General features: G+C 48.0%; 1 protein-coding gene across 1 annotated transcript in view; it reads right to left on the reverse strand.

Annotated features, from left to right (window-relative positions):
- Positions 1–17,444, reverse strand: part of PAPPA2 (pappalysin 2) — an 89,260-nt gene that overhangs the window by 27,394 nt on the left and 44,422 nt on the right. The window contains exons 9-14 of the mRNA XM_030455294.1: positions 17,057–17,148; positions 16,787–16,980; positions 12,239–12,374; positions 11,307–11,529; positions 2,591–2,762; positions 422–599 (exon numbers count right to left, since the gene is read on the reverse strand). Of these exons, the coding sequence (XP_030311154.1) occupies positions 422–599; positions 2,591–2,762; positions 11,307–11,529; positions 12,239–12,374; positions 16,787–16,980; positions 17,057–17,148 (995 nt within the window). The remainder of the gene's footprint in view (positions 1–421; positions 600–2,590; positions 2,763–11,306; positions 11,530–12,238; positions 12,375–16,786; positions 16,981–17,056; positions 17,149–17,444) is intronic.

A 17,444-nucleotide genomic window follows, 5' to 3' on the forward strand; every position in this document is an offset into this window, starting at 1 on the left:
ATGGCTTTATACAGCCCCAGGCCACCTGAACCACAGCTTTCCCACAGCCACCAGGCACCCAATCCACTTTTGGCTCTTTGAAACCCCCTCTTTCTGTCCCTGCTGTCCCCTGACTCCATGCTTCTTGTCCCCCTTGTCCCCATAAAGCTGGAGGCTGCCAGACCTCATCCAGCTATCAGAGGAAGACATCCCTACACCCTGAGGACAAGGACAAGGTCTCCCAGCCAGGATGTGGGTGTCAAAGGGACTGTCATCAGGTTATGGTGTCCCCATTCAAGGGGGATGAATGGTCACCATGTGGGAGGTCTCTCTCTCCAAAGACCCAGAACCCAGAAATTCAAAATCCTAACTCTCCGTTTGAACAGCTTGGGACAGGCAGCATCAAAAAAGGGATTTAAATCCCTTAGGTTCCAGGCCATACCTTGAAGCTTGGCTGGGTGGATGCAGGAGAAGGAGCAGCTCTTCAGGTAAGTGGTCCCCTGGGGGCAGGAGAACTCAGCATAGGACACTTGGGACTGGTCAGGAACACCACAGTCGACAGGGTCACAAGTCACAGATCTGTCCCACCTTCCCGAGGTGCATGTCAGCACCACCTCCTCCTGTGGAGAAAGCAAGGCTCCATCAGACCCTCTGACTTCATCCAAACAGTGGTGGCTGATGTGATGATGGCCCAGGAGCAACCTGGTCTAATTAAGGATGTCCCTGCCCTTGGGAAACAAGTGGAAGCAGCTGATTTTGGGGGTCCCTTCCAACCCAAACTGTTCTATAATTTCTCTTCCCAGGCAGCTAACCTCAGCCCAGCAGCCCTCAAACAGGGGCTGCAGACCAAAGAGGTGTCATTCAACTGTCCTTGATGTCCCTTCAGTACAACCATGCTGCTCATATGGTCAAAATTGTCCTCCCAGCCAACACATTTTGACTGATCCTGGATGTGGTGGCTCTGAAGGACATCACTACTTTGAGTCTGGTACTCTGGGATGCATAGCTGAACCAAGTGGAAAATCTGCTCAGCTCTCTGCATTTTCCCAAAATGCCTCTAGAGGAGTAGGGTCACACAGCCAAACCAGTAGCACCACTGGGGTGTGATCATTGGGCACCTACAGCCACCAAGTTTTCCATCACCCAAGGTGGGTTTATTGTGTGTGGTTTCATCTCAGAGGAGAATGGGAACATTTTGTTGTCCCTGGGCATGCCTTGGCCCACAGAGCCATAACCTCGTTGGTGATAAAAGACCAACCAGCACATCCCCCACTGCTCCATCACACTTCCCAGTGCCCACAGCTCCTGTGGCAAACACCAAGGGCTGCAACATGGGACACCTGCCTGGGCAGGCATCACCTTGTAGATCTCTGAGAAGAGGAAAGGTGCACGCTCCTGACATGTCATTGACAACTAGAGACATTATAAAGGAATTCTTCTTTTTGAGGGTGGTGAGACACTGGCCCAGGTTGCCCAGAGAAGCTGTGACTGCACCCTCCCTGAAAGTGTTCAAGGCCAGGTTGGACGTGGTTTGGATGGAAGGTTTAGTGGGAGGTGTTCCTGCCCTTGGCAGTGGGGTTGATGGACTAGGTAGTCTTCAGGGTCCCTTTCAATCCAAACTAGTCCCTGATTAATAATCTGGGGCTGCCATGGGGACTATCTCAGCCTTGGTGAGTTTTCTCACCACTCCAGGAACAGCCCAGGAATGGGACACACTGCCCAGACTGGAGGCAGCTCAGCTTCCCAGGATACACCAGTCCCAGATCTCCTTGGCCAGCAGCTGAGAGCTGTGCTGGTTTATGGCTTTTATGAGGCATCCCCCAGCACTCCAGAAAGGAGGAGAAACCCTTTCATGGTGACCTCTGCAGTGCCCTGCTGGGATTACTGCAACACAACACAAAGGGAGAAAAGCTCCTGGCGTTCTTGGCTGTCTCTAAATATAGTCACTCTGCAATTACTTCATTCTTTCCTAAGCTTTAACTTCAGTTTCAAAAAAGAAAACATCTCAGGGAATTTTAACCCTCCCAGCAATGCCCAGAGATAAGAAATGTCTCATTCTTCTGCAGAAGTTTAACTTGTGGCCTTTTTTTTTTTTTTTTTTTTATATTGTTTAGAAACAGAAGTGCTGGGGTACTAACAGGCTGACTCCTGTTCTTACCTCTGCTGTCAGGGTGGTTCCAAAGAATGTTTGTCAATATGGTGATATACATATTTATATGTATAAATATAAATATAAATAGAAATATATAAAAATGCAATGCCCAGATATAAGAAATGTCTCAGTCTTCCACAGAATTTTATCACCTTGGTTTGGGATATTCCCTGCAGTAGTTTTTTTTGCCTGGCAGAGATGGGGTCTGCAGAGCAGCATTGGGCTGGAGCAGAGAGAAGGACTGCATGGAGGGAAGAAGGGAGATGCCCAGAGCTGAGCACCTGCAAGGAGGTCGAGCACCAGAGCCTCCAGTAGGCTGAGTTTTTTTGGAAAAGCAAGTGAGGAGAGGTCAGGAATGAAAGCACAAAGTGTCCTGGGGTCACTACAACTACCTCAGGGTGGTTAAAAACCTTTTTCCCTGGATGCTGTGAAATCCCCCTCATCCTGAGACCAACTCACCTGCATGGAGCCCAAGATCTTCCCATTGCTGGAGTGGAGGATGAAGCCCTTTTTGCAGGAGACAGTGCACACCATGTGCCTTGGGCTACCAGAGGTGCAGTTGAGGGTGGCAGCATCAGCAAGTAATGGCAGTGAGCAGCTCCCTGATCCCTCACAGGCACCGTGGATGCAGCTATGGAGAAGAGGGAGAAGATCAGCAAGGGGGTTCCAGAGCTTCTGCAGCAAAGAGAGGCTCTCTCTGGATGGCACCTGTGGGGGATGCTCAGAAGGTCAGAGATGCCTGCAGAGATGGGCACCTCTCCCTCAGCTCCAGCTTCTTCCAGTCTCCTGGTGATAACAGAAGGGTCCTTTTCCCCAGTTCAGCCCCCCCAGCTTCCCATTCCTTTGTGTGCTTCCAAGCTGGTGGAAGGAGGCATGGCCCAATAATGCTCCTTTCCAAACTGCTGCTGGCTGGTGGGGCACTGAGGGCACAGAGTCTGCCTTACACCAAAGGAGCTGCTGGTGCTCCAAGGTGGTGGAACAAGAGAGGAGGGAGGTGATGGGGACAGACAGGGGACATGGCCATAACTCCCACTTTCCATGGATCAAAACTCCCAGATCACTCCGTTAAGCAGCACCTCTGGTGTCTTTTTTAGGAATCAAGCTGTTTTATCTGTATCATAGAATCTGTAACTTCTCTAGCAGCAAAGTGGTCCCTACCCACATGACAATTTCTTCTCTCCAACATGCTCAAATCAAGAAGGACACCCAATAACTGTGGCAAGAGGCCTGAAACCTTGCTTTGCAGTGCCATAAAGGTAGAGCATGAGGCTCAGGCATGATTGCAGCCACTCACACGTTTCTTCCCATCCAGACTGCACTCAGATGTCTGCCCCAAACATGAGTGTGTGGGGACAGCAAGCAGGAGATCTGCACATCCCCAAAGGAACAAAGACTGGACAGTAAGATTGTGTGTTTGTCCTTTCTGGTAACTTTTGAATCCACACCTCCATTTCAGTCTGCCTTAGCAGAGAGTAAAACAAGATTTGCAGTAACAGATGGAAGAAAAGATGAAGAGTCCTTTTTAAAGCCTCTGATGGTAGAAGGGCAAAAAGTATGCTAAACCCTGTATGATACATCAGAGATTCCACAGGAGATTCCCACCAAGGACCAGTTTTTAAGTTCTGATTAATTAAACATCACAAACAGCCCCATAGTGCAGGCCAGGGGACAATGATCTCCATCTTCTGCCACATGGTACCTGAATGCCTCCCCTTTGCCCTCTCCTTTGCATGGGGATGCTGAGGGGTTCTGGGCTCTGCTTTTCACCCAGGAGAGGTAGAGGCAAACTTTTGCCTCTCATAATGACTCAGCCTCCCCAGCTAAGGATGCATGGCTAGAAACCTCACAAATTACAGACACACACACACACACAAAAACCCCCCAAAACAACAAAAAATACCCCCAAACCCTAAAATGTAAATCAGTGTTGACACAAACTCTGGACAAGTCCACCCAGACAAAGCCATGGTGGAAATCTGAAGGCCACAGCCCTGAAAGAACCAGTGGGCACAGGAGGGGACCACAAAGGAGAATAAAAGAAAGGGTCTGGTTTTTCAATGCAGACCTGTTTATGAAGTGAGAAATGGTTTCGGGGCAGCTGCTGCAAATTCTTTCACTAGCTTATATTTCCATTTGCTTCCTTTTTAAAGAATTTGTTTTATGAGCACAAGGTTTGTCAGGTCATTAGCTTCTGAGGGCATCTGGTACCAATTGTAGCCTTCTCCCCTCCCCTCCCACAGTCACCTTCTCTGGGTGGCTGCTCTGCTCCCTGCCTGTTTCCCCATCCTGCTCATGCACACACACTCCTGGTCCCAAATCCACCTCCCCATGATGGACTCTGTGTCCATCACACACATGAAAGGGGCTGAGCTTCTCTTTCCAGCCTTGCTCTTGCCTCCTGTCCTCTTCACTAGCCATGGCCACCAGCTTCAGCATCCCTCCTACCATGGTGCTCACTGCTGCATCAACACCAGAGCAAGGAAATCCTTATCCCAGGGCATCTCCTGGCACATGGAGATTATCCAGCCAAATTACAGTCCATATATTGGGAAGCAGGGCTAGGACAGGAGTGATGGGTTCAGCAAGCAGCTGTAGGTTATGTAGAAGCTGAGTGGCCTCACCAGGAGCCCAAGACGTCATCTTCTCATGACAGTGTGGTGACATCTGGAGTGGGCATTCATTGCAGCCCTGGTTGGGAGAGGGTGATGACACCTCCAGACACCTCCAGACACACAAGTGTTTGGTTGTAGCAGCTCTGGACATTACCTGGGGCAGGCTAAGGATCTGGGACAATGCCACTGTTAAACAGCAAGTCACAAAGCAGTGATCATTTTGCCACTTCTGGGCACATTTTTGTTTTCCACCATTTGGAAACAAACCCAGCAATCACAGAATGGTTTTGGGGTTGGAAGGGACCTTAAAGACCATCAAGCTCTAAGCTCTCCTGCATGGGCAGGGACACCTCCCACTGATCCAGGTTGCTCCAAGCCCCATCCAACCTGCCCTTGAACACTGCCAGGGGTTGGGCAGACACAGCTTCTCCAGACAACCCTCACACTTAATAATTTCTTCCTAATATCTAATCTAAATCTCCTCTCTTTCAGTTTAAAAGCATTCCCCTTGTCCTATCACTCCATGCCTTTGTCCAAAGTCCCTCCCTATGTTTCCTGTAGCCCATCCAGGTACTGGAAGGTGCTTTAAGGTCTCTCTAGAGCTTTCTCTTCTCCAGACTGAACAACCCCAACTCTCTCAGCCTGTCTTCATAGGACAAGTGCTCTAAGGGACAGCAAGGGGGCAATAGATCAAGAACTTGGTTTGCTGAGCCCGGGAAGAACCCAGAAGACCCTAAAACTTGCTGTCCAAGTCATCAGCTGAGACTCTTCCCCTGCAGCATCCCATAAGGAACCCACACCTCACTACTGCTGGTCCCTTCTGAAGCTCTCCATCACCTTCTCCAACAAATATCTGCTTCCAAAACTGGCTCAAACAATGACAGCAACCTCTCTAGCACCTCCCTTCCTCTGCCTGCCAGGACTGAAATAATTTCTTCCTAATATCTAACCCAAATCTCCTGTCTTTCAGTTAAAAAGCATTCCCCTTGTCCTATCACTTCATGTCCTTGTCAAGAGTCCCTCCCAAGGTTTCCTGTAGGTTGTTTTCAGGTACTGGAAGATGCTCTAAGGTCTCCCTGAAGCCTTCCCTTTTCCAGGCTGGACAACCCCAACTCTCTCAGCCTGGCAGAGGTGCTCCAGTCCTCTGATCATCTTTGTGGACTCCTCTACACTTACTCCAACAGCTCCATGACCTTCTTGTGTTGGACAGGACCCAGCACTGCAGGAGGGGTCTCAGTGCTGGTAATTAAGTCAGTAGATCAGCAGGTTTCTTATTCTATTACTGTATATACAAAATGCTACCCAGATTAGTTATGCATAAGGGACTGATAATTAAAGCTCATAGTATCAAACTCTTTCTTTTTATATGTACCACACACATACACTCATGCACAGATGCTATCTATCCATATAGATATCTTTTAGAAATCACAGAAATTCAGAAACACAGAAATTTAGAAACACCATCCCTGTCACCAGCAAAGATGTTAAACAAGACTGGTCCCAACACTGATTTCTTCCATTCCCTGTGGAGTTTCTTTTTGTGTGATAGTGTCTCCAGGAGCTCCTTGTTCATCCAGACAGGTCTCCCAGCATTCTTTCCTGCCTTCCACTTAGTCAGTAAACTTTGTTCCTGGACATGGAGAAGGTGATCCCTGAATACTGTCCTGGGCCCCCCTTTCCTCTAGGGCTTTGTCCCACAGATCCCTGGAGCAATCAAAGTCTGCAAACCCAAAGTCCAGGGTTCTAAGTTTGGAATACATCTTCCTAGATGCCCTGAGGATCCTAAATTCAAGCACTTTGTGATCACTGCAGACAAGGTTGTCCCTGAGCCTCACATTGGTCACCAGCCCCTCCCTGTTGGTGAGAATAAGCACATCACCTTTTATGTCACCTTTTCTTCTTGGTTCCTCTACCATTTGGAGGAGGAAGTTATCATCTAAGAACATCAATTGCTGTTGACAGACAGAGAAAAAGCACCAGGAGGATGTCAAATGACCTCATGTCCATGGTGGCAAAGGGAAAAAAAGAAGCAAGAGAACAACAATCTCAGTATCTTTCTGGATAATTCCTTTCCCTTGTTTTTTGTTGCTTGCTACAGCAGAATATATTTACAGAAGCATAGAACATGAAGCTGAAGTAGATGTCAGGTTTGGTCAAGTCAGGCCAGGACCTTCCCCACTGCCCAGAGAAGTTGGTCTGACTCTTGCTGAAGGCAGATGTCTCAACCTGCCCATCCTGAGGCCAGCACACAGGTTGGATTTCTCTGCCAGAATTCCTCAAGGGTGCATATTCAGCTCTCCCAAAGACCACCTTGACCTACATCCCATCCCCATGGCAAGACACTGCACCTTATTTCTGTCCCCTCCTCTCTTGTCCAGCCAGAGAAATTCACTCCTGACCCACATTCACCACCAAGGATGGAGAAAGGAGGAGAGAGTAAGAGAAAGCAGTCACTGTGTACAGACACATTTACACAGAGAAATCACCTGCTGGCAGGAGGCTTTTAGACCTTCCGAACAGAGATGGAGCAAAAGCAACATCAGAAAAGCAGAGGCAAGTTCTTAGCAGAGACAGGGATGTAAGAATAGCTCAGCAGGGAGCTGGTGGCCTCATCACCTCCTGCAGGCTGTGACATGAGAAGAGGAAGCCTTCTGGAGGGTGCAGGCAATCCAGTTTCTGTGAAACCCACTGGTGACTCCAGGTACCATCAGGGAAGGCAGAACAGAACTGGCTGCTGTACCCCAAGGCTTCTGCAGATAAACATCACAGCATCCCAGCACCTTTTCTCTTGTCACACAAAGGGCACAAATGTCTGTGCTGGTAGGAGAATAAAAGGATTGAGATCAAACTTCAGGGTTTTACCTGGAGCTCTGCTGGGTCAGGACTGAAATCTGTGTTGAAGTTTATCTTCTCCTGATGCATCAAGGGCTGGGCATGCTGATCAAACCCAGAGGCCCTTTCCATGGATGCTTCTAAGCTGTTGAGCTGCTGAGTTTGACAAGAGATAGGAAATGTCTCCAAGTTGATCTAGGCTGGGTCTAGACTGGATATTAGGAGAATTTTATTCACCCAAAGGGTTGTCAGGATCCTGGCTGCCCAGGGCAGTGGTGGAAGTCACCATGCCTGGAGGGATCTAAAAGCTGTGTAGATGTGGTGCTGAGAGATGTGGTTTAGTGGTCAGGCAGTGTCAGGTTAATGGCTGGACTTGATCTGAAAGGTCTTTTCCAACTGAACCGGTTCTGTGATCAAATTGGTGAAACCTCTCTGCATTGGGGGATAGTTTTTTTTTCTTAGGAAAAGGTAGGAGATGACTTGAGCATCCAGAGAAAAAGCCACTGTAAAGCATCATATTGAAGAAGCTGAGGAGGGTGCAGAGGGTAAATTGATTTGGGAAAAAATGGTCACTGCACCTCTGAGGGCTTTCCTTGTCACCTCCCAACTGGACAGTGAAGCCAACAATTGGAGTGATCAAGTCCTACAGCAGAGCCTTGGCCACCAGTGCCAGTCAGGGACCCCAGGAGCATCCCAGCTCACTGGATTTTACTGCCAGAAGGGAGGAACCTTGAGAGATCTCAAGGACAAAGCCAAAAGCTGAGACGAGCCCATGCCCCTAAAAAGGGGGTGAACAGGACCCTAAGCTTGGGTCTTGGCCTGAACTGGGGGTGACCTTGGGATCCCAACACAAGCATCCATCCACTTTGTCTGTAGTCCCTGACCACAGGACACCCTAGGCTAGCAAGAAGCAAAAAACCCACCAGGGTCTCCTCAAATCTTCCCACCAGAACAGGCACAGTTCATAAATTGACCCTGTATTGACACAGCACCTGGCAAAAAAAAAAAAAATCCCAAAAAACCACAAACCAAGTAAAACCTGCTTGGGGAATGACCCTCTCCTCTTTGCTGAATAAAGTTCAGCAATTTTCTCTCCCTCACACCTACTTTCCATAGAACATTAATCCAAACCAGACTTCCCTTGATGTATTAATCCAATTTATTTATTTATTTGGGGGTGGGCAGGGAGAGGAGGGCATTCACACAGGAAATATGAACACAACACCCATTGCCTTTTGTAGCAACCTTCCTGTTAGCTTGGGAAGGTGTTTCACACCAAAAAATAAAATGAGCTAAAAATAAAACCAAGATAAAAACAAATCCACCAGAGGAAGTGAACCAGGAACCTTCTCCTGGTTTGCTATATTGCAAAAAAACAGGAGGCACTGGGGCTCAGTTTTAAAGTACAAAGAAAAGGATGAAAGAGAGAGTTTGAGGTTCCAGGGTGGAAACTTGATTAAAAAAGATTTCTGCTTGACCTCATAAGGTTGTGATCAAGTACAGGGAGCAAAGAAGAGCCCTAAGCTGCTGGCAGAAACAACAGAGATGGTTCCTGGGGCTGGTAGTGAGGTGCAAAGGAGGGACATCAAGTTGCTTGGATCTTCCAGCCCTCAGTGCCTCCAACAAGGCTGAAAGGAGGAGGTAACCCTTTTTCCAAACAAGGATTGACTTTTCCAGACCCTTGCTGCATCCTGACCTGGAGACAGCTGCATTTCATCACCCCAAACACCATCTCTTTGCTTTCCCCAGTTTGCAAAGCTCTTTGAGATCCTTGAAGGATGCTACAGAAACGCCAGACTGTTACATACTTATTATTTAGGCAATGAGCATTTCTAGGCTGAAGACAGGAAACCTCATTTCTTTTGCTGCTTTTGTTACTGTCCCTTTCTTGGGTTGTTTTAGGAAAGCTCTGCTAATGTATATGAGGCTGGGTCCATTTGATTCTTTACAGGAACAGGACTGATCTGTCATCTTTTACAGTCTCTGAACCTCTTTATATTTAATATTCCTGGATTTTTATGAGTTTTTTTTTTCCCCAGACCCTATCTGCCTTGCATGAAATGGATTATTAGCCCTTAAAAATAAAAATACTGCTGTACATTAGTTTTGGAGATTAAATAGATTTTTAAAATCTGTTTAATGTGGGGCTACTGGAAGTTTCCTGACTTATCAGAGACAGATCCCTTATTATCAGTGTATTATTATAATGGAAGCTGTAAGCCTAACCCCCCCATCTCTAAATATTCAAAGTCCTTTGCCCAGAAAAGCAATATTATAAATAGCATTTCCTATTTGGAAAACTCCAAGGAACTACTCTGAGCATTTACTCTCTCTTTGTCCATATATGAGCTCTCATATTTACTCTCTCTTTGTCCCCATGCATAGGTGATGCTGAGTTGGTCTGTTCCTCCTTGAGGTCACTTCTGATGGGGAGGGGAGATCTCGAGGGCAAAATTATTTTAAAGGATGAGAAAGTGTAATTGAAAACCCACAGCAATTGGCTAGGGCCTTAGAAGCATCTGTGTACAGAGCTGGGAGGGCTACCAGGAGGAAACAGACTGCATTTCAGGTGGATGCTGATCTTTAATGTAAAGCTGAAAATAATATTTAAAGCTTGGAATAATATTTATATGCTGACTCACTAAGATTGATGTTTCTGTGTAAATCACACATGCACTTAAAAATAAAAAAAATTAAAAAAAAAGGAAAAAGGAAAAAGCAACTGGAGGTTACTCAGGGCTTCCAGAACTCTACATAAATCAATTGTACTGTGATCCCCCAAGCTTTTAGACAAACACACACACACTCATTCATTATCAGAGGTGTTTGTCCATCACCAGAATTAAAATGACAAGTAGCAGTGATGCAATGACCCTAACCCAACCCCTTCACTTTTAACACTCCCCCACACACAGTTCCAGCACTGCTTAGACCCAAAATCAGTATTCCCAGTTGTGTGGTTTGAGTAACTGGCTGAACCAGAGCCCTGGATCAGCACGTCGGGAGATTCTGGGAGCCAAAATCAAAGCCAGACTTGGCAGCTCTGGCTGTTGTTGGCCCTGCTGTCCCTCTAAGATGGAGCCAAGCACCATCCTTTCATCCCTCCTTGCATCCATGCTGCTGCTTGGCTCACTCTTCCCACCTTACTTATTCAGTCTCTTTTGGATGATGATCCCTCCCCACCAGTGGGACCTGGGAGCCATGCCCATCTTGCAAGCCCCACACCTCCTTTGATGCTTTTTGAGGACAAACAAATGCCCACGAGTGCTCACCATCCATAAATCAAAGCTCTGTTGCTACAGGGGGAGCCTGAGACATGGTGAGCAGCCTGGGGTGGGCAGGGAGCCCCAGTACTGGGAGGAGGAGGAAGGCTTCACCCCCACCTCCTGCAGTGTGGGGAAGGCTGGAATGGGTGGAGATGGAGCTTGTAAAGCACATGCTGAAGAAGTCAACACTTGATTTTCAGCAACAACCCTCAGTGATAACTCCTCAGCAGAGAGAGCTTGGTTTCCCCACAAGGGAATAATCTTTTACTGCACTTTGGTGCAGATGCACAGGCCAAATCTATTTTCCTATTCCCCCCCCCCAGACCCCAGCAAGATAAGAAAATCAAGACTCATTCCACTGGATTTTCCAACAAGACATTAAAAAACCACCTGAGAAGAGCCATCAAACAGTGAGTGAACAAAACCTCCAGCACATAGAGAAGTGCCCTGAGGAGCCCATACCTGTAGGTGTGATGGCCATGCCCCTCCTCGTGTGGCAGAAGGCAGGTGCTGGGGGGGTCAGAGGACCCAGGCTGAGCTGAAGTCCTCAGGGCCACGGCTGCAATGCCCACCAGTGGGGAGGAGAAGTTGAGTAGCACTGAAGAGGTCCAGTAAGGTGGGTGATCCTGGCCATGGGTGACATTGATGACCAGGGGGTTGTACTGGCATGACAACTCATACGTTCCTGTGAGATATGGCAAGGACAGAAGGCAGTGGCTCAGCTCCAGGGATATATAGGGTGCTTTTGATTTACCCCCTCTGCTCCCTGACATGTAATGTATCATAGATTCATATCATAGAATGGTTTTAGAAGAGACGTTAATGATCAGCTGGTTCCAAACCTCTGCCATGGGAAGAGAAACCTCCCACTAACCCAGGTTACTCAAAGCCCCCCTGCCAGGGATGGGGCAGCCACAGCTTCTCTGGGCAAGCTGGGCCAGTGTCTCACCACCCTCACACCACCTCTTGCTGGTATCCAACCTAAATCCAGAGTCTTTCAGTTTGAAACCATTCCCCCTCATCCTATAACTTCTTCTCCTTGTCAAACAAGTCCCTCTCCAGCTTTCCTCTAGCCCCTTCAGGTACTGGAAGGTGTTTTAAGGTCTCCCCATTCCCTTTCTTCTCCAGGCTGAGCAACCCCAACACTCTCAGCCTTTTTCCATAGCTGGTCCAGCCCTCAGATAACCCTCCTGGCCCCTTCTCTGTTCTTGCTCCAAACCAGTTCCATATCCTTGTGTTGGGGGCCCCAGAACCGAACGGATCCAACCAGACCATCTGGGGAAGCCCAGGATGCTCCAAGAGGGAGTTGGGGACACCAAGACTGAAATCTGGTGAGATCCTGGCACTGGTGGGGCCTCCTGGTGGACTGGTCCCACAGCCCATAGGTTGCTCACCCAAGGAGTGGTTCAGCCCCTCCACGTCACTCAGCTGGACCGTGACCCTTGGCTTGTGCTGGCGGCTTGGGACGGTCCCATCAGAGGCCAGGAAAACCATGATGGAGCTGGGTACTGCAGGTCTCTCAAAGCACACCTGGGCAGGAAGGCAAGAGAGATGCTGAGAGCACGCACATCAAAGGCAGACTTTCTGATTCCATGGAAGGAAGAGGGAGAGGAAGAGGGAGTAAAGTGAGAGAGCAGGAGCAGGGTTGGGGGTCAGAGATCGCAGCTCTGCAGGGCAGCAAATGGGTGGGAAGAGGTGGAGGAGGGAAGGAAGGGTGCAGAAACACAGTCCTTTCCCTCCTAATTCCCCTTTACTCTCTCACTGGTCTTCTCCAGGTGTATCAGTCCTGCCTCGCCATAAATTGATGTCATCTTCCCAGCTTCCACATTTGCTGCTTTTAAAACTGAGACAGACTTTTAAAACCTGAGAGGCTTGGATAACCCTTTCCCTGCCCTCCTCCTTTCAGCAGGCTCTGGCTCCAACCCACAACGCTGGTTGGGCAAGTGGGGCACCCAGAGAGCCCAGCAGCCAACCCTGACACCAGAATATTTCCATTAAAAGAAAAAAAAAAAAAAAAGAGAAACCAACAAAAGAATGGCCCCAGTACCCAGCGTGACTTCAAACAATCAGTCAGACAATATGTGGACAGATTTGTGAGAAGTCCTCCCTGCTAGGAGAGCCAACAGCTCCCCACTTGCCTACAGCCCCCAAGGCTACATCAGAAAACTGAGAAACTCTCTGTATCAGTCACAGCCAGAGAGATGTTCTTGGGAAGTCAGAAGACAGAATGTTTTTCTACCCCACCCTAGTGCCCCCCACCCAGTGCCAGATGTGTTTTGATCAAGACTCACCCTGTGGAGTGTTTTTGTTGCATGGCAGCACGGAGGGAGCCCAGAAATACCAAGGCAGAGGTGTTATTTTGGAGGAGGACAAGTCTCAGCTGGCTGGGCAGAGCCCAAGGAGCAGACTGTGGGAGTGGAGGGGACAACCACCCGTTTGGAATGGGGGCCCAGGCTCCAGGTGCTTCAAGCCAGAAGGAAGAGACAACCTGGGGAGATACTGGGGCAGCAAACACCCTACAGCATCCTCACAGCTGCCTACACCCTCCCTCAGGCAGAAATTGCCCTCATTGCTGGCCCTGCTTCAAGGAAGGGACAAGGAGGCTCAAACATTTTGCTTTGGTACATGCCCCTTTGATGAAAAATGTGGGGGGAGAAAAAAAAAGGAAAGTGAGAAGGCAAGAAAGATGAAGAGGAGCCAGAAGTGCTTGCAGCTTCCTCCAAGGAACAGGACAGAGCTGTGGCTGGGAAGCCCCAAAGAGCAGGGTAATTTTAATCCCATCAGCTCCAAGCACTGTTCCTCAAGGAAGGAGAAGTCAGGTTAAGCCAAGTGAGTTTTTTCCTGGCCTGCACAGCTCAAGGTGAAGGGTTTTAATCTTTCCCTTCCTGCAGTGCAACTCCTTGGAGCTGAAGGACACTGGCTCCCAGGCAGACCAACAGCCCCTTAATTGACTAAAATCCCAAATCTTTATTGCTTTTAATGCATATTATGAGCCTGCCTACAGCAAGCTGTCTTAATTTTTCTCCCTCTCCTTTCCTTTCTGCATTTCACATATCCTGACATGCTTACAAGTGATTCTCTTTCCTCATCAGACCTGTTAGAAACTAAAACTAAAGCATGGCTGGAGATCTGCAAATTATTAAGCATATTAAATATTCCCTGCTGCAGACAGACCCAAGATGCTTCATGTGTGCACCTCTTACCCCCAGCATGACCCAGCCTTTCACTTGCTCATTAGTGCCACCTCTTGAGTAAAGCTGTAGGAAGCAGTTCTGACCACCAGATAAGTTTTGCAATTTGTCTCTGACCTGGAGGACACAGGCACAAGTGGCCCCCAAAACCCCCACACTGCCATGGGTATGCATTAAGAGCACTGCTCCTGTCCTGATGTGCTAGGAAAATTGTCCACAAGCTGCCTTTCCTAGCCCAATATGTAACCAATCAGGCAAACACTATTTAAAAAAAAAATAATAATTAAAAAATTATTACTAGTCCATAAATAATTCTATGGGCAGAAAATAATAGCACTCTTAAAGAGAGCATGGAGAGCCAGGGTTTAAGATAAAGTCTTCAAGATACACATCCATGAATGAAGAAAATGGACCACAAAAAAGTAACCAATAAAAGTGGAAGATTTTAACCCTTGATAAGAAGTGGAAATCAAACTTTCTTCTCAGTAGGGCAGAAGAGGAGATTGTTGCTCCCTCATTAGAGAGGGAAAGGAGGAGGCACAATGGTCATGGCTGGAAACTGGAGCTGGAAAGTAGGTTGTGAGCACACAGACAAGGAAGGAAGGGGAAAAAATCTGTTAAGAGAGGTTCTTTGGAGACATAGAGGACCTCAGAGGCAATAGCAGCATTTATTGACTCAGGTTGGACCAGGATGCCTCTCTTGGGAGCATCTTGGGATGAGGTTCTCTCTAGACAAGCTGGAGCAAAGCAGGACAAGGTGTCCCTGGAGCTGCAAAGGAAGCAGAGCACCAGGGCCCAGCTTCCCAGTAACAACAGGGAACAGCCACCAAACCTCTAAACTGTGTCTGTGGTCAGAAAATTAAGGCTGTAAAAAAAAAAAAAAAAAAAAAAAAAAATCCCATTGGCCTGACTCTCAGCTTTCCTCTGCCTGCCAGGACAGGGAGATTTGCCCCTATAAGTGCCCTCCCAAAGGCAGCCCCCCAGCTGCCATGTGGCTCCATGACCAACATCTTGGGCACACAAGTGTCTCCTTTGGTCTGGAATCACCGTGGGACAGGAGGACCCAGAACCCCTCAGGATGGAAGTGTGGACCCAGGTACCATCTGCTGCTCTTCACAGCCAAGGGGAAGAAAGGCAACAAGGACTTTAACCACAGCCTGTGCCCACCCTTTGTGGGTGTAACAGCCCAAAGCAAGTTGTTTCTCATCCTCAACACATTTCTGTGGGCTCCTGGTTTCGGGCACAGCCCTTTCCCTGGCAGTCTGCCCCAGGATGGGTTTGCTGCTCACAGTGGGGATGGGGTGACTACATCTGACATAGCCATAGGCATTTGGGGTTGGTGAAGAGGTCAGGAGGATAGAAAGTCCTCTCTGAGCACTTTTTCAGGCTGCTGTAGCTCCTACAAGACATGACAGGATGGGTGTTTGTCACCCAAGTGCTGCAGAGAGTAAATCCTTCTGTGACACATGCTCCCTTACCTTCAGCCAAACTCCCTCATTGCCCAAGGGAATTATCTCCTCATCTGGATCCTGAGCCTTGTCTTGTTTGGGAGTGCATGGGAACCAAGCAGCCAGGGAAAGGTCCTTTGGCACATGGTGAAGGTGGGATTTACATACCTGGAAGGAGAGATTTATGCCAACCCAGAAAGAAACAAGGAATGTGAGATAAGGAAACAGCACCTACAAAACCTCAAAGACGACTCAACAAACTTGAAGAAGGATCTCAAGCTGGTTCCTAGCCTGAACACAATTAGGATGTGGGTTCCTAAGCAGAAGCACTCACACACGTGCTCAGGAGGCCCTTGCCATTTTGTGGTGCTGTACATATGCTCCTTAAGCATTCCATGGTGTCAGTGGGGCTGAGTAACAAATGAGTGAAGCTGTGAGATAGGAGAAAAAAGTCACAGCCTCCTGATTTTGGCTGGGCTGATGAGTCTGAAGCTGTGATTCATTTTTCTTTGCCATCTGATTCCCTGTGGTGCTCCAGACATCCCCATAGGCCAGGCATACAAAATCTGGGAAATTTGTGTGGCATTCTAGGGGAGCAGATAGCTGAATGCAAGGTATCTCTTTATACAGGTGCATCTGGGCAATTTAATTGTGTTGCAGGTCTCCAGAATATTGTTTCTTATATCAAGTCAATAAAAACACTAAACATGACCTCTCACTCTTCTTTAGCTTGCCAGGACATGACATACACATCACATCAACACTGATCAGGCAAAATCCCATCCTAGACCTCTCAGCCCTGCTCCAAAGCCCATATGAAAGATGGAAATTCTCTCATTGATTTTTCCTTGGCTTCAGATCAGAGAATTCGAGAGCAGCAGAGATGCTGATGTATGTGTGATTTTATCCTTTCAGGCCCTGACCTAATAAGGTATTAGAAACTGATGAGGCTTTTGAAAGTGTCAGTGGGACTACTCACACCTTTGAGGTTGTGCTGGTAGGATGTGGGGGTCACTGTTAAGCAAACTCTGCAGTCAGGGAAGGTGATAAATCACGCCTCCACATACAGCTCTGCCTGGACTTAGGGACTTTTGAAAGAGAAGGGTGTGGAAAACACCCAGGTCTCCTCTTAGCTCACTGCATGGCAATATATTAATCAACAAACACTTCCAGAGCTGCTCTAAAGGTTTTGGGTTTGCCTTAACACACTCAGGCAGCAGTGAATTCCACGGCTTCAGTCCATGGGCTTGCTAGAAAATTTTTATTAATTTTTTTTTTTTTTTTGGCCATGTTTTCTCCTCACCTTCACAACAGGCTCTCCAGTGACCAAGGAAGCAGGGCAGAACTTTGCATCCTGGTGGGAGGCATAGGCTTTGATTGCCCAGAGATCCACATATCCATCAGGTGTGTAGGGTCCACAGTCCAGGAAGCTACTTGTCACCTCAAAAGGCTCACACACACCATCCCCATCATGGATGTAGCACAGGCTTGGTTCCCCTGCAAGGAGCAGTGTGAGTAATGTACAGTTCTTACTCCTGCCTCAAAAGAATGTCCCAAATCCATTTGGACTCACCCACACAATTGAAGCCTTTTTCCTTTTTACACTTCCTGGAGCAGCCATCTCCATCCAGCAGGTCCCCATCATCACATTCCTCTTCCAGGCTCCTAAAAGGACAACAGCCAGATGTGTTAACACCACCACCAGGTGTGTTAACACCCTCACTTTGACTCAATAGCCCCATTTTTCTGCCCAGTTCCAAGTGAGGACCCCATACTTTTGGTTCCTTTTATACAGGAGCAGGGAGGACAGGAAGAACCAAGGTGGAGTAAGGAAGAGGAAGGAAAACACCATATAGATATGGGGATGGGATATAGGGATGGGCCAGGGGATAAAAAGAGGCTGAAAACACAGTCTGTGGGAGAAGCTATGACTGTGACTTTCTTCCACTTTCCTGACACTG

Source organism: Calypte anna, chromosome 8 (assembly GCF_003957555.1).
Source record: "Calypte anna isolate BGI_N300 chromosome 8, bCalAnn1_v1.p, whole genome shotgun sequence".
NCBI classification, from domain to species: Eukaryota; Metazoa; Chordata; class Aves; order Apodiformes; family Trochilidae; genus Calypte; species Calypte anna.